This window comes from Thunnus albacares, chromosome 15 (assembly GCF_914725855.1).
Source record: "Thunnus albacares chromosome 15, fThuAlb1.1, whole genome shotgun sequence".
Classification (NCBI taxonomy): domain Eukaryota; kingdom Metazoa; phylum Chordata; class Actinopteri; order Scombriformes; family Scombridae; genus Thunnus; species Thunnus albacares.
The window spans coordinates 26,237,065-26,262,139 of NC_058120.1; the positions used below are offsets into that span (position 1 = coordinate 26,237,065).

General features: G+C 40.7%; 2 protein-coding genes and 1 long non-coding RNA gene across 8 annotated transcripts; 2 read left to right on the forward strand and 1 right to left on the reverse strand.

Annotated features, from left to right (window-relative positions):
* Positions 1 to 140: 140 nt before the first annotated feature.
* LOC122997825 lies at positions 141 to 11,874 on the forward strand. Its single transcript, XR_006407276.1, has 3 exons — positions 141 to 971; positions 7,471 to 7,474; positions 11,862 to 11,874. It is a non-coding gene; the product is annotated as an uncharacterized LOC122997825 (long non-coding RNA).
* bag5 (BCL2 associated athanogene 5) lies at positions 7,648 to 19,262 on the reverse strand. 6 transcript variants are annotated; one of them, XM_044374082.1, is made up of 4 exons: positions 18,948 to 18,996; positions 17,100 to 17,174; positions 10,227 to 11,123; positions 7,648 to 9,368 (listed from the first exon to the last, which is right to left on the reverse strand). In XM_044374082.1, the coding sequence occupies exons 3-4, from the start codon at positions 11,087 to 11,089 to the stop codon at positions 8,828 to 8,830; spliced, it is 1,404 nt and encodes a 467-aa protein (XP_044230017.1). In that variant the 5' UTR covers positions 11,090 to 11,123; positions 17,100 to 17,174; positions 18,948 to 18,996; the 3' UTR covers positions 7,648 to 8,827. The 6 variants fall into 6 exon arrangements, with proteins under 6 accessions (XP_044230017.1, XP_044230012.1, XP_044230018.1 ...); XM_044374077.1 differs by lacking the exon at positions 17,100 to 17,174 and having other exon boundaries at positions 18,960 to 19,262; XM_044374083.1 differs by lacking the exon at positions 17,100 to 17,174 and having other exon boundaries at positions 18,948 to 19,022.
* LOC122997824 (cytochrome c oxidase assembly factor 8) lies at positions 17,499 to 24,227 on the forward strand. Its single transcript, XM_044374086.1, has 5 exons — positions 17,499 to 17,788; positions 20,284 to 20,481; positions 22,012 to 22,075; positions 22,351 to 22,441; positions 24,075 to 24,227. The coding sequence occupies exons 1-5, from the start codon at positions 17,663 to 17,665 to the stop codon at positions 24,193 to 24,195; spliced, it is 600 nt and encodes a 199-aa protein (XP_044230021.1). The 5' UTR covers positions 17,499 to 17,662; the 3' UTR covers positions 24,196 to 24,227.
* The last annotated feature ends 848 nt before the right edge of the window (positions 24,228 to 25,075 follow it).

Below are 25,075 nucleotides of genomic sequence, written 5' to 3' on the forward strand. Positions count from 1 at the left end.
ACACTGGCTCTAGAGAGGGCTTTTTGTGTTTTTCTCAAGTTTCACGACCACCGTAGGTTCTCCTACACGCTTGCAGGATGAGGGTGAGGGGGATCTGCAACCTCTCCATTAGATACCACTAAATCCTACACACTGGTCCTTTAAATCTGCATCATTACTGATTAATTTGGCCATTTGGGGTAAACAAAACATGCTGCAAACTTATTCTAACTTCTCTATCCCTGAAGCAGCCATGTGTCCTGTCAAAACGCCCTTGAGCGAGAGACACTGATCCCCCTCGCTCGCTCTGGATGAGAATGTCAGCTAAAATTTTAATGCACATCCGCAGCAGGGAGTGAGTTTGTGGCGCATGAAATGTCTTTTATCCAACCTCCCTTGGTGATACTGTATGTTTTCCTAAAATAACCCTGAGTAGGCATTTCTAAAGTTTGTACGGCTTGTGATCGCCTTTAAAGCTTCTTGTCAGGTCGTCACAGAGAGCTGCCAGACTCAGGAATAAAAAACACATTAACATAACACTGATCAAGACACACCGTCTTTATTTTGCAGTGGGAATACAAATTCAAAACACAACCATCCAAGGAGCATTCACACAACTTTTTTTTTTTTTTTTTTTTTTTCAGTCTCAGTGTGCTTTTTTGTACAAGCGCGTCTCGGAGGAGAAAACAGCAAAAGCCTGTCACCATCAATGCAGTTAAAGACGACTTAAGAAAAACATACTTGATTTTGGAAAGAAAAAGAAATGCAACACCTTTTTCCATTCCCAGAACACATTCCTGTCATTTGCAGAAAAAAAGGCCAAGGATTAATAACAAAGAGTGACTTCATAACATAAAAAAAGTGCGCTAAACTTTTTGCTAAAGCTCAATAAGGAAGATCTTTTCTTAATCGTTCTTTCTTTCATATTTCACCATTTCTGAGCGATCGGTCACGCTTTGTGTGATCGGTTGCACCAGCTGTGTGTAAGTTAAGTAAGTATTAATGTAAGTCATTAATACAAGTTAACGTAAACATTTAGTGTTGAGTTGTTCCTTATTAAATGTTGAACTGGTGAAAGGTTACAATGGTAGGGCCTTCAGTGTGTAAGTTGTAGCTGCTGGAGGTGGAGCTAGTTTCAACTACTTTATATACAGTTAGCTAATTTAGTCCAGTGGTTCCCAACCTAGGGGTCGGGGCCCCTCCAAAGGGTCAGCAGTTAAATCTGAGGGGTCGAGAGATGATTAATGGGAGAGGAAAGAAGAAAAAACAAAGTTCTGATACACAAATCTGTTTTCAGTTTTTGGACTTTATCTCTTATCTTTTGGTGAAATATTGGATCATTTGAACATTAATTGAAATGAAACCATGTGAGAAGTTTAGAGGGAAAAATCACTATTTGGTGGAGCTGTTAACAACTCATAGACATGTGAAATGTGACCCCGACTACACACTGCTTTTTGTAAGACGTCAAAAGCCAAAAAGGTTGGAAACCACTGGTTTCATCTTTAACAATGTGTTGTATCTTAAAAGCTTGTTATATTATCCATTGTGTCAAATCTTCATCTGAAAATTAACTAAAGCTGTCAGATAAATGTAGTGGAGTAGAAAGTACAATATTTCCCTCTGAAATGTAGTGGAGTGGAAGTATAAAGTAGCATCAGATGGAAATACTTAAGTGCAGTACTTTAGTAAATGTACTTGCTTACATTCCATCACTGTTAGTGTTGACTTAACACTTGAACTTATGTTCAGCTGGTGCAACTGGCTGCTGATCTTGAACACCAACATCAAAAGCGTTTCACTGACCTCTTCTGGTTAAATGTTTGTTGCACCTCAAAAACAAAGTTACTCTTTAAATATAGAGTTTGTGAGTCAGTTTTTGACATTAGTACAACCCTCCAACGCCCGCTTTCACCACATTAATCATCACATTATCATCACTGAAATCTTTCTTTTGCCGTCTCACTTCTTATTTCCACCGGATCTCTCCTTATTGAAATAAACTTTGGTACAATGAAATACAAAGACAAAACATTCCTCGATGACTACATTCAACCTCTATGGCAGGAAAATCTTTAAACTTTTCATCCTCTCCGAATCTGCAAGTCACTCAACCTATTTTGTGTTGCATCGTACAGGAAATGCATCGCCCCGTAAAGGGCTGATAAAAGTCAGACAGCCGCCTTCAAATACCCACTGGGTCTGAATCTTTTAAACTCTTGACTAATGGACTGAAGTGCCACCAAGTTCAGATCCTCTAGACGACCCTGAACTGCTTTTAGCGGCCCGGCAGTGTGTAGAGAGGACTGGGAATACATGCGGGAGGAGCTGAATATCAAACGTTATTTTAGTATTCACTTTGAATACTGGTTCAAAGAGATCAAATCCAAACCACCTATCAGTTTAGTTTCTAATCAATATTTGATGTCCTTTTTTTTTTTTTCGGAAGAAGTGAAATGTTTCACAGCCAACATGCCCACGTCTATTTCATTCAACAACTGGTTTTTAAAAACAGGTCCAAAATTGTTCAAGAGCACATGGAAATTTAAAGAATTAGCTCAGTTTTTAAAAGGGACAAGTCTGGTGATATTCTGTTTTTCTTATTGTCAATAAATCCCATGAAAAAACCAAAACCAATAATGGATTGATCTACTAACAAGTATTGTCTGATATAGAAGAATCTGGGTTGGAAGTAGCCGAGGCGCCATTACTGGGTGGTGCCTCGTTTGTAAAGTTGCATATAATGCTGAAAGTACTTTTAAAATGATCTGTTTGGATGTTTTTGCCAATAAAAGTCCCATAAATCCAGTAAAGGAGTTATATGTTGGAAATATAGTCATCACATACCATTAAAATACAGGTTAAATCTACTAAACTTCATTTTTTAGCAGAATTGAACCACTAGTCCAGTTTCTACAGATGTCTCTTTACTGTGAGATGTTATCAGGCTTTGGAAAAATGGGACAAACCTCTGCTCCATGAAATCAATTTTACTTTAATAAATCTCCATTAAATCCTCATTTTTCCAATCACATTCGTACTGACCGGATACCGCTAAAGACCGAGCGAGCTGCCTACACGGGGCTGATGATGAGCTGCTGCCCCGCAGTTCTCTTGTTAGCTTGGTACTATAACGTCAGTACGTTTCGTAGCCCAAATTCCACTTAAACAATCACGTGTTTCAGAGTTCTTAGTAGCTTAAATTGTGCTTTTACATTGATTAAAATTAAAGTAACCATGGAATTTGATGGATTAAGTCATAGGTTTAAAGGTCGGACAGATGCGCTACATTCTTGTGATTTTGTGTGAAAACCTGCGTCATGATTAATTTGGGACTAGTGTTTAGAGACTAAATAACTTCCACATTCACACAGTCATCTGTCAGAGAGGGCGACTGCTGTTCACGATTGACCCAAACATCTCTGTGTCCACTGTTAGTGTGAATGTGTTCAGTTCCACTGCAGTCAACACATAAATCAGCCATCGGATTCGTCTTTATCTTATTCCTCTGTACCATTAACCTCCATTTTTGACCAAAAATGATCAAAAACACGTTAGTGAGTCACACCGTTGCACTGGATCCTTCATTACCATGAACACACACACTGTAGTTTAATTTGACTCAATCCCACAGCTGCCAGATACTCACTAAAGCAACAAATGTGGATTAATCCGCTCTTGAAAATAGTCCCCAACAAATGTAGCGTTTCCTCCTGTTTCAGAAACATTTGCTAAAAACTACAGTTCCCAGCTGTTTTAGGAAGTTTTTACAGAGCTACAGACAGGTTAGAGAAGTCACTAACTTATTGTTGGTTTTGTTTCTTTTCATGGGATTTGTTTTACAGTAACAAAAAATATAGATTATCACCAGCTTTGTCCTTTATAATGTTTCCCTCTTGACTTTTTCTACATCTGGCTTCTGTACAAATCTGACAAAATCATCTCACTCATGCAAGAACACATTAGTTAAAAATACATGTGCCCCTGTGGCGGCCTTTCTTTCAAACCTATAAAACGCGCTTTCCTTTCTAGTTTAAACACATAAAAATATCCGGGGCGTAAAGCCACAAAAATCCAACAAAGTGGATTTTACAATACTGTTATCTGATCCAGTCCCCATTATTTCTGAAGTGAAACTGGTCTGTAAGATCTAAATCTCCTGGGGACCAGCGTCCGCATACAAACAGCACAGTATTACAGGTGCAGTGGTGGTATTTGGGACCAGAACACCAACAGGGATCATTTTTGAAGGTCTGGCGTAGATTCGAACAAAAACCTTCAGTAAAACATTTAGAAATGTTGCTTCACCTCACCTCCTCATCCTCATCCTCCTTATTGTGTTTGTACTGATGAGCCAGTTTGCTTTCTTGCCAGAACGCCCACACACGGAGGCGCCACTAATACTGAATTTTAAATAAAAAGAAGCATCGACACACTCTGACGCCAGAGCGAAGACAAAAAAAAAAAGAAAATAACATTTCTTTATACAGTGTAAAACGTCTGATAAATTGTTTAAAAGAATGTAAATGTATAGAAATGCAGCCAACTGTACATCTTTATATATTACTGCATACAAAAAAGAGCATGTGAACTTAAGGTGTGTTCGGGTTGGTTTGGTCTGAGAGATCATAAGGTTCACTGTGAGAGAAAACATCTGTTGCAACGACAGCCAGCCGGGCAGACTGACGATGTTTAATGAACACTTTAATCTAATTTATCTCCCGTATGAGTCAGCGTCATACCCAGGAGGATGAGCTGCAGGCTTTGTGCCAGAAAATGCTTCCAATAGCAGTTTAATGAAGATAAAAAAGGGGCTGTGGGAGCTCATTGAAATATGTTTTTGTGTTTTCAAAAAAGTAGAGATACACAGGACTCAACTTGCTGGGCAGCTGCGATGAGGGATAAAGATTTGCTTTGTGTTGTTGCTTTAATCACATTTCAGTGTCTTGTTGCTGGGAAACTATCAAGACATTTGACCCTTTAGTGTGCGTTCACACTGCGAGCAACCGGCATCAACGAGCCAGTGGAAAACCGTTCCCACAGAGACACTCGGCTGATGTATGGACGCTTCATCTCATCAGCCAAGAAACTTCGGCCAAGACTGATTTCCTTACAGAAGTATTTTTATTTCATGAGCGATGGTTCAGTTGGCAAGTGTAAACCAAATGAGAAACTGATAACAGCCAAACGAACCTTTCGTTTCATGGCTAAACAGTCTCACCTCATGGTCCATTTGACAGCTGTTCTAGTGCTTTCTATCATCTCACATGATCCTCATCAGGTTTGCACAGTTGTCATGGAAATGTAGATGATCAAATTTCCATGTTTTTTTCTGAGCACTTTAAAGGATTTCTCGTCCATGTTTGCTTAAAAGTAAAGTTTCAAATCTCGCTCTTGAAATTGTCTCCCATTCTTAAACTTGCATTAACTGTTTTTGGCCACTTGGGGGCAGCAAAACAAGCTGTTAACACGACATTCACCTACACTAACGAGCACTTTATTAGAAACACCTGCGCAATCTGCTGCAATCCAATACAACAGCTCTGCTATAAATTCCACTTTTACATAAAGCGTTCCTGAAATTTTGCCCTCCACATGTATGTTAATGGAGTGGACAAAATATTAGAAACACTTTTCAATATAATATACTCCAGTACACCATCACCACCCACTACGACCTCAATAATAAACATAAAGTACAATCATCACCTTTCTGACGTCAACAAAAACTGAAAATGTAGAAGTTGAATTTATGGCAGAGCTGTTGTATTGGATTACATTAGATTGCGCAGGTGTTCCTAATAAAGTGCTCGGTGTATAATCATCTTATAAATTTGATATGATACTTGTTTGCAAACAGTTGTTTATTTACATGTCCAACATGGAGTAAGATTCATTTGGACTTGATGAATGAATCCAATACTCACTCTCCTTTTAGCTCCGTTTTGGTTTCCACCAACTAGTTGCTTTATCTGCCAGTTGGTGCTGTGCAGGTAGTGACAGTAGATTTATATATATATTATATATTATTAGAGCTTTTTGCTGAAAACTGCTCCCTGTTGCTGCAAATGGCTTTGATAAGAGCAGTGAGGCTGAACCAAAACAGTAAATTTGTGGGCCGTAAAACCAAAACAATGAGCTGAAAGACGTTAAAACGCTCCGTAGAGCCGAGGGGAACTGTAGAGTTGCGCGCTATTTATCTGTGATGCTTAATTTGATCTATTGTTAATGAAAAATATTGATTAAAGCAGCTTTAAATTCCTCATAGTGCTCAGAAAAATAGAAATTTAAACAACATTTACACATACTTTGTTGTTATTTTGTCTGATTTTTGTTTGTCTTTTGTGTTTCTTTTAATGCGTAACATCAACCTGCAGATGACACATTTACATCATATTGAAGATAATTAATATAATAAATGAATAAATAAATACACATCGTCTTGACAACTGGGCAAACTCCATCTGTCAATAAAGATCATGAGATATGGCCGAAAGCTCCAGAAAAGCTAATAAAAACGAAGTGTTATTGTTTGGTTTGCTGCTGCTTCCACTTTTATTTAAAAAGGCTGCAGGAATTCATGTCTCCAAAGCGGCTGTTGAAGAAGAGCCAGTAATTACTCTGTTTTGTCGGTGGATTTTCGGTTACTAATGTCTAATTGACTTCAGAGCAAAGGAACAGCTTCCTCAGCGAGGCTGTTTGCAGTGTGAAAGCACAAAGCGAATAATATTGTTGTTGCCTGCTGCACGGAGCGGTTGTCAGTCTGTGTTACCACAAATTATTGACCACGATACCACCACCTTTAGATGATTATCAGAGAATAAATTTGAAATGATTTTGAAAGAGCCTCAATTTCTGTTAAGTAGTGCAACTTTCTCGTGGCTGATAATGGCCAAGGTGCTCTCTGTAAACACATTCAGTGTTCCTCATTCTTGTGCATTGATACGTATCAAAACGGGCAGCTGCTTGCTCTTTATCTTCCGGGCGCTGCACTACAAGGCTGCTTTTACAAAAAACTAGTCAAAGGGAAGGGTGAAAATAAAGGCACAGAGATTTGGACTTCTCTACTAGTCCTTTCCCCTCCCTCCCTCCCTCCCACCGTCTCGAGCAGCAGCTCTGACAAGTTTCTAGAAGGCTCCGTCGACTGTGATCACTGTCAGTACTCTCTACCGCACAGGACCCGACTGTCGGCCCTGCGAGCTTCAGCCTTGATGTGTCAATCCAGTGGATATCGCCGCCGCCGCCGCAGCCTCCTCTCCTCTTCCTCTACCTCCTCCCCAGGGGACCACTAACAGTCGCACTCCTCCATCAGTAGAAAGCAGTGAGGGTAGAAACAAAAAAACCTAAAGCAGCAGCAACAGCGAAAACTTCACCTCCTCTCCTCCATCTCTGAATTCAAACCTGATCCATTTATAGCCTAGCGCGACTATACACAGTCACAATGAACATTAACATATTACAGACTAACAGCTACACAAGCAGCAGAGGGAGAAAGGTACTTTTATCTTTTCAAACATCCTGCTCTCTGGGCTGAGCATCCCGCCTCAGCAGACAACATCTGCACACAGATTTTAACTTTACCGATGCTTCTGCGCGGCTGTTTGCAGGGGAGGGGAGAAGCTGTAAACACGGCTCGCCTTTTTCTTTTTGTTTTTTTTTGTCTTGTCATCTCACCGGCTGCCCGTGACAGCTGCGGTTTCCAGAGTTTAGGGAGCTTGCCACAGTCGTGTGGATTGGAGCGTTACCAGAGACACGGACCAAATGTTGAGGGGATAAACAGGGTCACGCAGGGGTGGAGAGTGACCTTACATCACTAATGCAAACTCCCACTGTTCTCCCTCTAATTACAGCTCTGTTTAAACACAGATTGCCTGGCTTCACTAAGCAGGCCATGTTTTTTTTTGCCTCCGCTTCCAATATTTCACCTTTCTAAAAATCTCACTTTTCCCCCCGAAACGTTCTAAATTGTATAAAAGCACATTTTACAGCAGATTAAATTAACTTCCTGTTTAATATTTGTTCACACCATCTGCTTTGCTAAACAGAATCGGAGCGAATTTGATTCTTTCGGTACAAACTGCAGCAAAATAAAAGGAAAAAACGCTAATAATTTGGTGTTTTTTGATACTTCTTGACATGTTAACACCCTAAAAATCGGCCGACAGGTATAACAATCAGTGGACGACTCTCCCAAATTAGGTCACTGTATTTAACACATACATTAGCTGTCTCCACTAACAACTGACACTCAACTTAATCAGACCAGAAGGGGGGAAGCCCCTGCTAAGTAATCCATCACACTCGGGTAATTTATCAATATCAAGTGCAGTCTGGAGGATACGACAACTCTAACAGGCATTATTTAGTGCTTTGGCAGCAAGCTTCATCAACCAAACACTAACACGGCGACAACAGACGACAACTCGCACACACACACACACACACACACATACACACACATATACACACACACACACACACACACACACATACATACATACATACGGGAGATTCAAAAAGAAAATCTTCAAAAAAGCACACACACACACAAAAAAAATTTCAAAGTGTGTTTCACAAAAGGAGTTCTTTGTTGTTGACTTCTCAGCAGGTTTCGGCCACAACTACCACAAAGAGACAAAAGAAAAAGCGCTGCTGCAGTGCATTCTGGGGATTTGAGTCAATATTTACAGAGTTCAGCTTGTGGAACGATAACGCACCAGTTTTTTGTTTTTTTTTATTTATACACATTATCAGCTCCTTTCATTCCTGCAGCGATGTCCACTCACCTAGCAACACGGCTACCACTGTGATTGTTTGGGGTTTTTTAATCAATCAATCAATCAATCAATCAATACTCCCACTCGTCCGTCTTCATGTCCAGATAGTTGAGAATGTTCTGGGCGAACTTCACCGCCTGCTTCCGCGCCATCTTGGTCATCTCGTCGCCCTGCGGGTCCACGGCGTCTAGCGCCAGCAGCTGTTTGGTCAACAGCTCCTCCAGCATCATGTAGCTCTTGTCGACCCGTTTGCCGTCGAAGCCCAGAACCTGGGCCTGGAGGTCCGACAGGCTCCCCAGGACCAGCCACACGGCCCGGTGCGATGGGTGCTCGCTGGGGCCCGGCTGACGGCGGGCCAAGGCCTCGCGGAGGTCCAGGAAGGTGATGATGGCCTGGACTTCCACCACGGCGCGGCGGCGGGCCTCTCTGATACACGGGTTCTTAGCCGTGTCCACCTGGTCCAGGTGCGTGAGGAGGCTCTGCAGCTCGGCTTTGGGTCTGAAGCCGAGGTCGCCCATCGCGCAGTGCCGCAGGACGCCTTCTCGCAGGTGGGAGACGTGAGCTCGCACCGCCTCTATCTCGCGGATGGAGTTGTTCTGAGCCAAGTCGTACCTGAAGAAACAAACACTGGATCACTGCTTTGAAACTTTAAACATATAATGTAGATTCAGAAAAAGGACGATCAAACCTGTAACGAGCATCAATATCAGAATCAGGGCTGAGTGATGCAGTTTAAATCATTATCATGGTGCTAGGTACCTGGACTGTGAAAAATAGCTTCCTAATACCTGAGTGAGCTGCAGTAAAATGATTGTGTGACGGGAGGGAAAATGTCTGCGGTGTGGTGATTCAAAGTGCCAGCTGTGCCGGGCTGAGGCGACTGAAAGCGGAGGAGGCGAAGCAGCTCCGTCACAGCAGCCAGAAAAATCACAATTACTACAAGAAAGCTAAGTACGCTGCCAGAGTACAGTATGAACGGAAGTTACTTTTAATGTCAGTATAAATATGCAGGGAGGTCTCTCTGAGATGTTTTATTTTCAGGGAGGTAGTTTGTGTTAATCTGCAACAACATCTGACAGTTACAAGCAAATAAACATGAAAATGTTGAGACGTCGCCCTGAATGTGTTAAAGCATTAACATTTTATATTTCATTGAGCTCTATTAGTGTGATTTTCAGTTCACACTTTATCAAACAAACTTCATTTGTAAACCTTTTTTTTTTTTTTACTGTAATTAAAGCCAACGAACTAGGCTGCATGAAATAAAACATTAAACTACTTGGTAGCTTCTGTAGTGATGTGGTTCTTCCTGCTGAGAAACATGTACTGATGCAGAGTCGACATCTGCTCTAGTTGCTCTCGTGCAGCTACAGAAATTTGATTAATCAATTAATAAATCAAGAGAAAATTAATTGGTAACTATTTTGATAATGAAACTATCTGTTAGCTGCAGCCCTGAGTGACGCTCACCTGCGCGTGTCGTCTCCCTCCCCCTCCAGGTCCAGATGTTTCAGCAGCCCGTTAATCTCCTCCACAACCTGTTTCCGGTAATTTCTGATCGCCGCGTTCCCGGAAACATCCAGAGCGTCCAGCTCTACCTGCATCTCCGTCAGGATGCGTGACAGGTGGGCGCAGCTGTCCCTCCCGCTCAGGCCCATCAGCAGAGCCACCAGCTGACTGCGCGCCACGCTCACCTTCACCATCACCTGGTTGATGCAGTGCACGGCCTCGTGGGTGTCCCCCGACAGCGGCAGGGAGAGGGTCTGCTGCTGCGTGCGCCCTTCGATCACGTCCTGCACGGCGCACAGGCGTGTCAGCGCCCGGTAGCGTGCTTTGCGGAGCGGCACCCTCCCTTCGGTCTTGACCTGGGTGAGCCTCAGCACCAGCTGCTGCAGCGCGTCCACCAGCTCGTCGTTGATCTCGGCCACCCCGCCGGAACGCTGCGGCGCCACCACGCGCTCGTCCACCAGCCGTCGCGCCTCGTTGCTCAGCTGCTCGATGGCCAGACGGGACGGGTGGGTGGCGTTCTCCTCCAGGTAGCGCAGCAGGCCCTCCACCTCCTGTGCCGCTCGCTTTCGTCCCCCCTGCAGCTCCAGTTTGCCCTCCGTGTCCACCTGGTCCACCTCCAGCAGCAGCCGGGTCAGGTCGCGCTCCAGACGCTTGTACTCGCGGTCGTTCTGCAGGCCGCTGAAGGTGCAGACCTGCGGCCCCAGAGAGGCCACCTCCTTCTGCACCTCGTACAGACGCATCATGGCCGGATGCTGCGGATGATACGGCTGCTGCTGCTGCTCCATTGGATGTTGTTGCTGCTGCTGCGAGCCGCCATGGTCCATCCTCTTCCCTCCATCAAAGGGCTTCCCAAACAGGCTGGAAAAAAAAAAAAAAAAAAGATGGCATGAACGGAAGTCAGAACAATAAGCAACAATTCAGAGCGGAGAGAAACGGAGCGTCAGTGGAGCTTACATCACTGTCCACCGGCCAGAATGACTGGATTACTTCAGAAGTTTCTTTTCACATTCTCACAGCCAACAACGCTTGAATAGGACCTCCCACTAATGTCTGGATACGCGCCAAAGCGGCTGGCAGAGAAGACGGGCTCAGTAACCTCAGCCAAACATTTAAATCAGGTCCAGAGGAATTTACAACAATGCGGTCGGACATAAAGGCTATTAATGAAGCCACATTGTCGCACGTAACGTGTAATTACATGTAAATGCTGCGGCATTCCTGCGTTGGCGTGCGAGAACAAAAGTACAGTTTCTGCACAGTTCCAGTGGGAACAAAAGCATCAGCATTCCTGGGTGAAGCACACACGTCGTTCAGAGTCATGTGACCTTTTGACCTCAGCCATGAAGACTTGTTACGTCGGAGAGAAGAGTCACCCACTGGTAAAAAATGTCATGCTTAACGTGTCAAAAAATCCAGCCTGAAAGATGAAGTCATTAAACTAAAATAAATACATTTAAATAATCCATGTGAGATCACTTCTGAGAAAGAGAAGAAAAGCCTTATTTATGTAACTGGATGATAACTGTGACCTACAGTGTTTTAACACCAAAAACCAGTACCTGACCAGTAGAGCTAGACAGATAAACTGGGTGATAGTAGCTTAGAGCAGATTTATCAGTACTGGTGTAAACTTTGGCTGATAAATTATAAGAAATTATATCAGTACAGAAATGCCACACTGGGTTTTCCCACCAGAAAGCGCTGACACGCTCATTTTTTAACTGTAAAATGTTGGGCTCAGTGTGTTTTTCAGTTTGTACTATCACAGTTTAAATAATTAAATAAAAATAGTGTTGATTGTCATGTGTTTATGTGAAAAAGCCAATCAAACAAATAAAAAACATCCCAAAATATCAACATCAGCCTCAAATATTCAGTGTCGGCTAGACTACAGGCTACAAACCAGCACAACTAAACCTTCAATTATGTTTTAGTTTAGATTTATTTAACAAGCTAAGTCCCATTAATGATGGAAACCTCGTCTGCAGGGGAGACCTGTCCAAGATGACGGCAGAAATATTTTCTATAAGCTCATTAAGAACAGAGACGATTAACATTGGAGTCATTTACACTTGTCTTGAATTCTGACAGAGAAACCAGATTAAAATGTTAGAAAATAGTGAAAAATGCACCTTATAGTCCGAGGTGACGTCTTCATGTCTTGTTTTATTCTACCAACAGTCCAAAACTGAAGATATTCACTTCAACACAGAAAAGCACTAAATAATCACTTATGAGAAGCTGAAACCAGCGAATGTTGAGCATCTTTGTGTAAAAAAAAAGACTAAAACCATTATTAGATTACCAAAAGAGGTGAGAATTAATGTTTTGTCGACGGACTAATCGTTGCAGCTCTGCTTTCAAGCACAAATGCCAAATGTTCTCTGTTTCCAGCACCTCAAATGTGATGATTTTCTGCTTTTCTCTGTTTCATATCATTATAAACTGGATATATTTGGGTTTTAGACTGTTGGTGAGACAAAAAAAAGATATGTAAAGATGTCATTTTGGGTTTTGTGAAACTCTGACAGGTGTTTTTCTCTATTCTCTGAGACAAATAATGAAAATACTCATAGTTGCATCCTATTTTACAGGTGCAACAGAGTTTTAACCAACAGGTCAATGATTTTAATTAACTACAGATGATAATAAATGTACAGGCTGTTAAAGACTGTAATGATGTTCCTGCACATGCACTCAACAGGAGGAAATGATGATATGAGCGAACACTGTGGTCTTTTCTCGACCTTGACCTCTTTAGTCTTCTGTTATATCTTGTTAAAACATGACTCCAGATCAGGAGAACCAGCTAAAGACGGAACAAGAACAAATGCCCACATAACACATTCATGTCAAATTCTGTGTCCTTACAACCGTGTGAGGAAATGAATGAGGTTAACCTACATTTCGTCTCGACAAGAACACCCACATGACAACCGTTCTGAGTATCGCTGTGCGTTTCTATCCGGCTCGTTCGCTGACGGGAAGATGATAGCTCTCTAATCCACATTTAAAAAAAAAAAAAAAAAAAAAAGGATGCTGCCTGTCCGTCAAGCTTTAAATACTGGAGGAGGAAATGAACGCAGGTGATCAAGAGCCAAAAAAACGGTTTCAGTGAATCTCCACATAAACGTGGGAGGATTCGGTCACACTGCCTCATAAACTGTGTCACAGGTGCCTCGAAATGTGAAACGTATTCCCAATTCAACACAACTTAAAAAAAACATGCCAGTAGTCAAATGTTAGTGGGTTCTCTTAGAGGAGAGCTGCAATTTTTAGTCAATTGACAGAAAACTAATCTGCAATTATTTCCATAATCGATTTAGTCGTTTTTTTTTTTAAGCAAAAATGTGAAATATTTGCAGGTTCCAGCTTCTCTAATGTGATGATTTAAGGCTTTTCTTTCATTAGAGCCAAAACAATCAGTCAGTTAGGGCTGCAGCTACAATTATATTCATTATTGATCGACTGTTTTGTCTCTAAAATGTAAGAAAACAGTGTAGGAGCATCCCTGTAGTCTGCTGCTAAAAGACACAAGTCACATAGCTGCAACGTCCACGGTTTGATTCCGGCGGCGGATCTTTGTTTCATGTCATATTCGTCTCTCTCTCCTCTTGTTTCCTGTCATCTCTCCGCCGTTGCTATCTAATAAAAAGACATAAAATGCTCTAAAAATGCCAGAAAATAGAATAAAATGCCCGTTATCATGGTTTCTCAGAGCTTTAAAATGTCTCGTTTTGTCTGATCGACAGTCAAAAATCCAAAAGAAATTCAGTTTATTATCATGTACGACACAGAAAAGCTTCAAACCTTCACATGTTTGGCATTTTTGCCAAATAAATGACACTTAGAAAATGACTCAAAACAATTATCAAGCTTGTGATGGGCATGTTTCACTATTTTCTGAATTTTATTGACCAAATAATTCGTCAGATTACTCAATAATGAAGCCCTAGTTTGGTTATTTGTAGGTATTCATATGAAAACAATAGCATTGATTTATTTAAGTGACATTTAAAACTGATGTTAGTACCTGGAGGTCGTGATAGCTCTGTGCTCTTCTCTAAGTTGATTAAGATAATTAAGCTGCAGAATACAGGTCGGTCTTTGTAGTTTTAAAGAGATGACGTGTGTCACGAGGAGGTCGTGACAGCGTGCATCCTGAAATTTCACCTGCCGAAAAGGTATTTTTTCATCCTCAGGGTTACTTTTGTGGCTCCTATAAAGATCAGGCTCTTAGGTCTGATAGATTGCGGGATAAAACAAATATCCAGCGTTACAAACATCTACTCTGGATTTAGAAAACAGAGAGAGAAAAAGAAAGAGAGATCAGGAAAACTGTTAATGATGGGGAATTCTTTCCATCATACCCCCCCCCCCCCCCCCAAAAAACGCCAAGTCGACATCAAAGTGAACTTTTTTTTTTTTTTTTTTTAAATATCTACAGGATGAATGGTACAGGATTAAGAAAAGGAGCGGATTTTAGTTTTTGCAACAGAACATGGCTCAGGGGAGCGGTTACATCATGAGACAGCCTGTCATTAACAGCAGAGGAGCCTGAAAGCATGATGTGATTGTTGCATATGAATGCTGCAGCCCCAACAATATGATGTTTTGTTATTCACAGAATAAATAAGACTTATTAGAATAGACTGGATTATGTATCAGATGCTCCCTAAAGTACTTTTATGTAAGAGGGCGAGGGGGGGGACGGGCATTTCCAGAATAGTGGATGAACGCATGCCAGGCCAGAGCTTATAAATCTGAGCCTTTATATTAGGATAATCTCAACGAAATCCACTCCAGCCTGGCGAACACCTCATCCCCTTAGTTTGATCCAAGAGAGAGACAAGAGAAAGGACTGATGTCTCAATGCTAAGAATAGGCTTGCTAGTAGGAATCAGTCTTCCTTCCCATGAGTCACACAGCATGATGCACTAAAGCTAACTGAGCTGGAGGTAACATGCATCGAGCACCCCTTCCTGCTGCTTAAATCTTTGCCCAAAACCGTTCAGGCACCTTCCCCAGCTCCAGGCTGCCTGCATGCACCGGGTCCTGCACGGCTTTGCGCATTATGTCACCCTGGAAAATCCAGTTTGGTCAATTGGCTGTGAAGGTATCTATATCTGTGAGTGCATGCAGATGACCACATACCACATCTCCATATATCTCAAACACCTCAATGCATCTCCAGAAGCTGTCAGCTGCAAACACGCACACATGCACACGCACGCACACACATACACATACAACAGCAGCAACAGCAGCAGCAGCAGCAGCAGCAGACGTGTCTTAAAGCATCGTTATTTCTCACCTTTTCAAAACTCCGAACACATTCGCGCACATTTTTGCGGATGTCTGTTTCCATCAGCTAAAAGCAGGGCGGTTCGTGCAGGAAAGTGGCATCCAAACGGATAATTCCCCCCGTAAAAAATATCGGGATGGGAGCGATGATGCTCCGGTCAGCTTCAGCACCCGACGACTGACTGACTGCGGTCGGGCTGGTGTCGCCCCTCCCACAGGCTACCAGAGGGGTTTCCTCCGCTGAGTCTCGCTTTAAAACAACTTACTATACACTCAGAAATGTTCTTGAAGCATTTAAAAACACTTAAATAGTCGTTTTAAATCCCAAACAGAAGCATTTGAACCCTGTTTGCCTCCGCTACTGCTCTGTGAATGCCATTGTCTGTCATGCTAGGCTACAGATGATCACCTGACTCAGCCCCACCTTGGCCAAATACCTTCAGCTTTTCGGGTCTAAACATGCCACCAAACACTTGGCCACGTAAATAATTTCGTCCTTACCTGCATAGCCAGCGTACAGCCATCTGAAGTTTTGCGGGAAAGTGCGCACCTCCTCTGTTTAAAGCTAAACATTAGCCTACCTAGCTACCTTCTCGTAGTTACTTTCCGGTGGCTCACCAGTAAGTTATGAGCTAACACGGAGTTTTTCTTTGCTTAACAGGATTAAATAAAAGCCTTCACATCGAAGTTTGTTGGACTCAGCTGATGGAAAATGTGAGGAAATACTTATTTAACGTGTAATAAATTAATATACAAGTAGGTGAAAACACGCAAAGTTGTTATCTTGCGAGTGGACGGCTTGACAGTTTTTAACAGAGTGTACGTTTTGTTTGTCCAACATTAGCGGCGCTCCATTTAATCATACGTGAGTGCCGGTTGTTCTCTAGCTGCAAGGGCGGGGAAACTAAGTGGAGTGCAGGCGGCAGGAGGTGGAGATGCTGCGATCAACTTAATTTATTTGAAGTCTTTCAGTGGTGGAAGAAGTATTCAGATCCTTTACTTCAGTAAAAGTACTAATACAGCAATGTAAAAATACTCCATTACAAGTAAAAGTCCTGCATGAAGAATCCTACTACAGTAAAAGTATACACTATTATCAGCTTGATGTAGTTAAAGTATTGCATGTATTATGAGCTTGATTGTAGTAAAAGTAGTGGTTTGGTCCCTCTGACTGATATATTATTATATATGACATCATTAGATTATTAATACTTAAGCATCAGTGTTAGAGCAGCATGTTACTGATGTAGCTGCTGGAGGTGGAGCTAGTTTCAACTACTTTATATACTTCATCTGAAAAGTAACTAAAGCTGTCAAATAAATGTAGTGGAGTAAAAAGTATAATATTTCCCTCTGACATGTAGTGAAGTGGAAGTATAAAGTAGCAGCAAATGGAAATACTCAAGTAAAGGGCGCATCAGCAGACTCACCTGTCGAAATTCAGAGAGTGAAACCAAGAGCTACTCTGCCCCAACAAAACCTGACAACAGCTTAAATACGAATCAACAACAAACTTTCAAAAACACTTACCAACCAGCTGCTACCTCCTATGTTGTAGATCAGAGCTTGTTCTGTTTGGAGCTTTGATCAATCTCTCTTCATAGGCTTTAAGCAAAAAAAAAAGAAGAAAATCCCACCCCTTTCAGAATTTCCCAGCAAGGCAACAATAAACGGTACAACCTGCGTCAGATGACCCACCTGAGTTAAACCAGGAAGTCCTAGATCAGAGCTTGTCCAGGTGATTATACACTAATTAAACTACATATATATACTCCATTTCTGCCACTATTTATGCCAACAGATCCCCTCAAATCTTAAACACTGGTCCTTTCAGTAAAAGATCTGAGTATTTCTTTCAACACTGCTGAATAGAATAAAAAATAGCGGAAATCGCTCCCGGTCGGCTCAAACAGGGCTGTGTCGGTGACTTTTTGGAGCGTACCCTTTCATGGTTGGACTCACGTGACCGGACGGCTCGTAAGGAACACAGAAGGGCACCGACATGAGCTGCAATGTTGACTGACACGTTAATGTCTCGGTTATAACAGTTACAAACCGCCGTTAAAAACGACGGTTAGTGTCAGTTGATATAAATGGCGTGTAAAGCGGCAGCGGGATGTTTAACTCGGAGGCTTTTCAGTCCTTTCGGCCTCCGAGCAGCGAGCAGCAGCCGGCAGTGCAGCTCCAGTCAGGCGGCACAGCGGGACAAAACACCGCAGGTTCGGACAGTTGAACGATAATCCTTCACAACATGAATATTATCAGCAACATGACATTTCCAGGTTGAAGATTTGACTTTCAGAAGCAGCGTTAAGTAACGCTAGCTCCTCTTTCACCAGCATGTGTGTGTTGCCATCTCTTCGTTTTACAATCAATCAATCAAGTTTGTCACATGTTCCTTCAGTTTGTGCATTAAAATAGTTTAAATAGAAGAGAAATAGTAATAAATATATGTGTGGTGATTAGAGGGACTCTTCTTCTTCAACTCTTCCTCTCATTTCATACTTCATTTACCGTTTACCTTTGGGGGTAAACATGCAGCTAGCTCGATTAATCGATTAGTTGCCAACTATTAAATTGATCGCTAACTATTTAAATAATCAATTGAATCGGTTTGAGTCCAAATTCTCTGATTCCAGCTTCTCAAATGTGAATATTTTCCTGTAAACCGAATATTTTTGAGTTGTGGGCAAAACAAGACATTTCAGGACGTCATCTTGGGCTTTTGGGAAACAGCGATCGACATTTTTCACCATTTTCTGACATTTAACAGACTAAACAACAATCGATGGATAGAGAAAATAATCGACAGATTAATCCAATAATGAAAATCGTTGTAAGTTGAAGCCCTACATGCAGAAGAGGCAGAAATATTGAGTAAAAACTCCTTCAATCCGAATGTTGCTTAAAAGTATCGATCAACAACATTTTCCCTTAATCGTTTTGAGCAACATGTTTTCTGTATGGAGTTGGATTTGCAGAGCATATTATTAATCGATTATCAAAACAGTTGATTAATTTTCTGTCAGTCAACTAATCGATTTAACTCTTTTCAACTACTTTATGTACAGTTGGGTAGTTTAATTTGTAAGTATGTAGAATATTAATTAGTAAACTAATTACTAACTTGTCAAATAGTGGAGTAAAAAGTAAAATATTGGTCTCTGAAATTGTAATAAAGTACAAAGAACAAAGTGGCATAAAATGTGTGCTAAATACTTCAAAGTTGTACTGTATACTACATCATCATCATTAGTTTTCCCACAAATATGACCAACATTCCTGACTAATAACTCTGAACATGCTGTGTTTAATATTAACATTATTAATATTAATATTAATATTAATAGTTCAGTGACTCTGAATGAGCGCGTTTACCGTTGAATCTACCTTCTGCCTGACGCTCCGGTCCTGGAACCAGCTCTGCTCTTCTTCGCTGCTTTTCCCATCGTGCGGTCTGGTCAGAAATGATAAGGAGGCCCCGGTGTGTCAGCTGCTTATCAAACCCCACGTGACATCAGTTTGTGTACAAAGTTGTACCGACGCAGCTATTTAAATTAAATTGGTCTTTCCCTGCTGAGCGGCAACCACCCTTTTGTCTTTAGATCGTCACTTTAATATTTATAGTGTTTTAATAAATTCTGCGCAACAACTCAGTTTTCTAACGTTTTCTAAAAACAAGTAAAACAGATCTCAAATTAGTTAAGAATTTGATAGAAACAATACAAAAAAATAGAAGATGGAATAAAATATTTAAAAAGATGAATACAGTAAAATAAATGATTAAATAAAATAAACAATCAAGAGCCAGTGTGATGAGTTTTAACAACTAAAAGACTGCTGCACATCAGATAAATACGCTGCTGCAAGACCATGAAATGCTTTAAAAACCAGTAAAAGAATCTTAAAATCGACACGGAAACTGACTGGAAATCAGTGTAAGGACTATAATAGGTGTAATGTGTTTTCTGGTCCTCTGTGATCTGTTTAAATATTCATGTCATCTTCATTCAGTCGTATTATTTATTCTATCAGTAGATGAAACTCCGGCTCCTGACAGCTGTTGAACGTGTGAACTCAAACTCTCGTTATGTCATGTTGTCGACATTGTTTTTACACACAGATTGTTACACAGAGGTGACATCATTTCTTTGATGCGTGTATGAAGGGGAAAGGTACGGTGGCCCTGAGAGCTCAACGCGCTGCAGCTTGTGAAAACATGTAAAACACAAGCAAATGAAGAAAGAAGAAATAAAAACACGGGCAAACTGAGAAACATGTTTTCTGTATCGGGTTGGATTTGCATGTGTTTTATTTTCTTGCAGTGTTTTGAGCTCTCAGGGCCACCGTAGGAAGATATAGGTCATGTGGGGATTTCACAGCTGGGAGGGAGAAAATGTGGGATAACTACTAGAGATGTGCTGTTTTTACTGTACACTTTTCAAAATATGAATCTGAGTTCGTCCCTAATAACCACAACTGCTGCTCTTTTCTGATATAAAGCAGCCCTGTAAATAATTGATCACTATAAAGGACCATGTACAGAAGAAAGTCTCAGTACTGTGGTGTTTCTGCTCCTGCTGATCAGAGCGGCTGGTGCAAGACTTTCCTTTGATCTCCTCTATCGAAGAAATGTTTTCTCTTCAAGACGGATCCTGAACTTATCAGCAGTATCTTACCTTATCCAACATGTCTTATTTATCTTGTTCTGTAGAGATCTACCTCCAGACCACCAGCCAGCTCCACACACGACTGGATCGGTCCGCCGAACCCGCTGTCGAACCTGCGGCCCATCGTTTATCACATCCCTGAGAACGAATCAGAGCTGGAGAAACGTCTGAGACACCTGAGGCAGGAGACGGAGGACTGGAACCACGAGTTCTGGACTAAGCAGAACATCACCTTCAGAAAGGTACGAGTCAAATATTTCCTCCAGTAGAAAAGAAATCTGACTCAGCAGCGTAGAGAGCAGTTAATTCAACCTCTGAAGGTGTTGGTGGTGTGAAAAGAAGGCAGCATGTGAGGATGACTGTTCACTAGTGCTGCATGGTGATCAATAGTAGAAGACTGATGTAGTCCGGTGTAGCACCTGGTTAATTAAGCCTTCATAACACATTCAGAAACATTGTATACTGTCCTGAATAAGAGCAAAAAGGCATCAAAAAATTTCAAAAACAGGAAAATAATTTGCTTTACAGGGTGTGTGTGTGTGTATACAGTGTATATATACTGATCAATTGTTTAATGGAAATACTTTGATTTTTTAAAAAATTGATAAGTGAAGAACAGCGCTCGTGCTGTAGTGCTTGCCAGGTAGGACAAAACCCTATCAACACTCAATCAATCAATCCATCAATCAATCAAACTTTATTTGTATAGCACCTTTCATACAGGTTAGTGCAATCAAAGTGATTCATGTATGGATATAAAAGCTATGATTATGATAATAATAATAATGATGATGAGTTAAATAAAACTGATTAAAAAAAATAGATAAAATAGATTTTAAAAAAGACTAAAATAAATATTAATAATAAAAATAAAAGATAAAATACAGTTTTACAACATGAATACAATAAAATGAATAAAAATAAAATGAATTAATGTCTATAAATCATTCTCAGGCTTAAGAGGCAGGTTTTAAGTTATATATAAGATATCAACCTGTTACCTTACACTACATACATACAAGAAAAGTATTGTATCACTGAAATTAAACAGAAAATTAATGTAACTACCTACATTATATGTCAAGAAGTACCAGGTTTTCTGTGTTAATATCGGGGTTAGTGAAGTCTGGAGGCAAAGCGACGAGAAATCACATTAAGCAGATGAACTGGAGCCGATCCTGCGTCAGCAAACAGGCTGATTTGTGACTGTAGCTCCGGAGCTACCGGCCTGCAGTTGACCTCTGAGCTTTCCTACATGATCAATCATTGTCATCATTATTTATCAGGTCTGTAATGTCAGCAGATGTTCGTGTCCTCTACACGCTGAGCTCTTCTGTGTGTAAGTCCTTATTTTCACCAGCAGAGGGCAGCATCACACAACAACAGCACTCTGCTCTCAGGTGGAGTAAAGTTTATCGATTCTCTTTCTTACTTACTTAATTCTTGAATTTAACAACAAAGATATATCTGACAAAACAATCCCAACTCAAGATCCACTTACTAGCTTTTTCTGGAGCTTTCAACACACAGTTCGCTCAGTCGTCATGGAGATGGATCTGAGCTCTGTAGCTGTTATATTTTCATCCATACCACTTTTTGGACTTCTTATTTGCATAAAGCATCAAAGTTCAGCTCATCACAATGCAAATAGTAGTTTGACAAAACAATCCCAACTCAAGGTCCACTTACTGTATTAATTTTTTCTGGAGGTTTCAGCTGTTTGACACAGATCTTCACCGTCTCTCTTTTTTTTTTCAATTTGCTTTCTGCAGCAAAAAGATGCTTTCATCATCTCACAACTGAAGGCCAAAGGCTTGCCTATGCGTGATGAGCAAGGTGAGGAGATGCAGCTCTTCTACACACTGTTGGTGTCTTACTCACAGGTTCACACACATTAGCACAACAAACACACAGCTTACAGGTTAATATGACAAAAATAAGATTCTCTTGTATGCTCTGCTTTTAGATAGATTGTAAATTAGTTTGCTCAGTAGAAGCTCTGTCAGACAGTGAATATGAATCTCTTTATGTAACAGCTGCTGATTTAAAAATAAGGAACTGAATCTTAATGAGAGTATAACGTTGTCCGTTGTGCCTTCTCTCCCCCTCAGGACGACGTCAGTCCCTGAACAGCGAAGAAATGGCCGTGTTTTACAAAAACTTCCTGGACAAAAACAGAACACGACATGCAAATTACAACAAGTGAGTTGTTTCGCAGCAGAGCGTCTGTCCCATGATGCCGTTGGGTGGGTGGGTGGGTGTTTGGGTACGTCTCCCTCCCAGACTGTTGCATATTGTAGCTTGTGTGTAGAGAACAACAAACATGAATTAGCATTGCAAAGTGGTATTTTTCTGTTAGTGAATCTTCTGGAAAAGAAGAGAAGTTTTCTGCCCACGCACGTCACCTCTGCAACTGCTTTTAGTTTTTCTCTGCGTGTGGGTTATAAAAAAATCTGAGTTTGATTACGTGACTGTCTCCTTGATATTCTTATTGTTTCAGGTTGTGGTAAATCAAAAAATAACAGCTGTCACCACCCCTTTGTTCCCCAAAGTATTATTGCTTTCTCTAAGTTTATATGTTTTCAGTATTGTTACATGCATTTTTGAAAGAAAAGATAATCATCATCCAATATAGAAAAATCTCTCTAAGAATGTTATTATACATGTGCAAAGCTCACCGTATGATGTAAGCACAGTCTTGTATGATATCGATTTGAAGGCGGCCGACTTCAAAGGATAAAAGAAAGACATAAAATAATCTGAACAGGTTGCTTTTTAAATTCTCTATGAATTGCTCTCCGAATTTGAAGGGGAGCCGAGTGTAAAGAGATTAAGATCTCTGTCGCATTCGACCGTATCAAGGACTTGTTCAAAAGCTTTGCAGCAACATTTCAGGCCACTTGTAAACAATGCAGAGGTTTTTTGCTAAGACAGGTGAAAAGGAGGTAAAGTAGTTTAGATGGGATGACATTAAAGGGCAAATAATTCTTACCAGGGCACAAAATTAGCAGCAGCCACCAATCAAATGCAGGTAAAATATGCAAGTGGCCGGTAGATTTGCTTCACTCACCAGCCTAATATACAGCGGTAATCTGTTGAGGGGCTGGTAAAATTAGAATATTCACCAGCCAATTGGCCGGTGGACAAAAAAGTTAATTTTGCACCCTGATTACTATCATCTAAGCTTGAGAAACATAGTCCTAAAGCTTGATTTATGGTCTCTCAGAACTGGTTCTTGCAATGTGTGTGGGACCACGTCTGAAATCAAATGTGTTTATATTTGTTCTGAACGGCTTCACTCAAAGGCCGATTGAAAGTCGGCTGTCACAGAAGGGGAAGGCGACAGGGAGACGCGATATCATTTCAGTACGGGGATAACGGTTCTTCTGGAAGTCATAGTGTTACGCTCGGCTGTTCACATGAAACGTGACATAAACAATTGTGTCATCGGTGAAAAAAGGAGCGCTAGAGAGAGACGTTCAAACCTCGGCTCCATGTAATGTAAATACAGTACATATTTAACTTTTACATCTTAAATTGAAGTATCTAAGTTATCATTTATGTACTTACTAACAACACAAGTTAACTGCCCTCATTTTAAGGTGTCACTGTTCTTTTTCCTGTCCAGTATTTTCTGTTAATATTTAAGATATTGAGCTGACGGTTTATCCAGAGAAACTTTTATGAAGTACAACCGTTTAACTTCTTTTGTAAAGATGTATTTTCTTTCTATAATAGAATATATTGTTGTTTATTACAGGTCAGCATACTTGTTAAAGCTGTTAAGTCATGTCAGTGGATTCATTCTTCTTTATTCTCTTCTTTTTATTCACAGGGAATGGTATCGACGTAACTTCACCATCACTTTTCTCATGGCCCGAGTCGCCCTTCACAACATCTGGAGGACTGTTTCTCATAAACACAACAGCAAGAAAAACAGCACTCCTACAACCTAATGATAAATAAAACCTACCTTCTTACCCTCCCATCAAGTGTTTGGCTCTATTTTTGATCCATTATTTAGAAGCATTTAATTGCAGGAATTGGAAAACTATGACTCGTATTTGATGAAGATTTGTCTGCTTTATCTCTCCTTCATGAGCTGTAATTATGGAGAAAAATATTCGGAAATCTTAAGGAGTTTCCCATCAGCACAGTTTTCAATAGAAGCATCCATTAGATAAATTGATTTATTAAATCTGTTCACACCTGCCTGCACTTTACTATAAAACCCAATATTGCTCAGGCGGACATGTTACTACATTTTTAAGGATGAGTTGTGAAGACGCCCAGAGGAACATGTCACTTGTTGTGTAACTTCTGTTTAATGGGGATTGTGGTACATGTGTAAATACAATTACATATATAAGTATATGTTGGTATATTTACTTGTGCAAAAGAAAAAACAGGAGAAAAAACAAACAGAACAAAAGACAAAAAAAGGATGTTGCAGATATCACTGAAAACGCTGCTGTGTTATCAGATAATAATTGTGAGTTTGTCTTATTAAAATAGTCTATGAAAGGTTGTCAAATCTAATAATATCTATAAATATTCCCTCTCAGTAAAAATGTTATTTTTTCTAGCTGCGACTGCTTCATCACATCTTTCGGGATGACTTTTTCTTCTACTGAGTTATTTGCTTGATGGACTGGAAAACTGATTCAGTTAATATTTTGGATGTTTTTGAACAAATGTTTTCTTGTGTGATTCTCTGCAAATTCATGCACTGTGACACATTGGGTGAAGGGGATGTGAGGACTCAAGGGTCCCTTATAAAAGCAAGGCAGCTGGGGATGACAAAACCCCTTCAGCTACAACAACCACCAAAACTTT

Excerpts from the sequence above, each read along its gene's own strand:
- LOC122997824 (XM_044374086.1), top strand. The coding sequence starts at position 17,663 with ATGGCGTGTAAAGCGGCAGCGGGATGTTTAACTCGGAGGCTTTTCAGT. Across the intron at positions 17,789-20,283 it reads AGCGGGACAAAACACCGCAG|AGATCTACCTCCAGACCACC; the intron begins GTTCGGACAGTT and ends CTTGTTCTGTAG. Across the intron at positions 20,482-22,011 it reads AGAACATCACCTTCAGAAAG|CAAAAAGATGCTTTCATCAT; the intron begins GTACGAGTCAAA and ends TGCTTTCTGCAG.
- bag5 (XM_044374077.1), bottom strand. The coding sequence starts at position 19,018 with ATGGGAAAAGCAGCGAAGAAGAGCAGAGCTGGTTCCAGGACCGGAGCG. Across the intron at positions 11,124-18,959 it reads ACCGGAGCGTCAGGCAGAAG|CCTGTTTGGGAAGCCCTTTG; the intron begins GTAGATTCAACG and ends TTTTTTTTCCAG. Across the intron at positions 9,369-10,226 it reads GAGGGAGACGACACGCGCAG|GTACGACTTGGCTCAGAACA; the intron begins GTGAGCGTCACT and ends TTGTTTCTTCAG.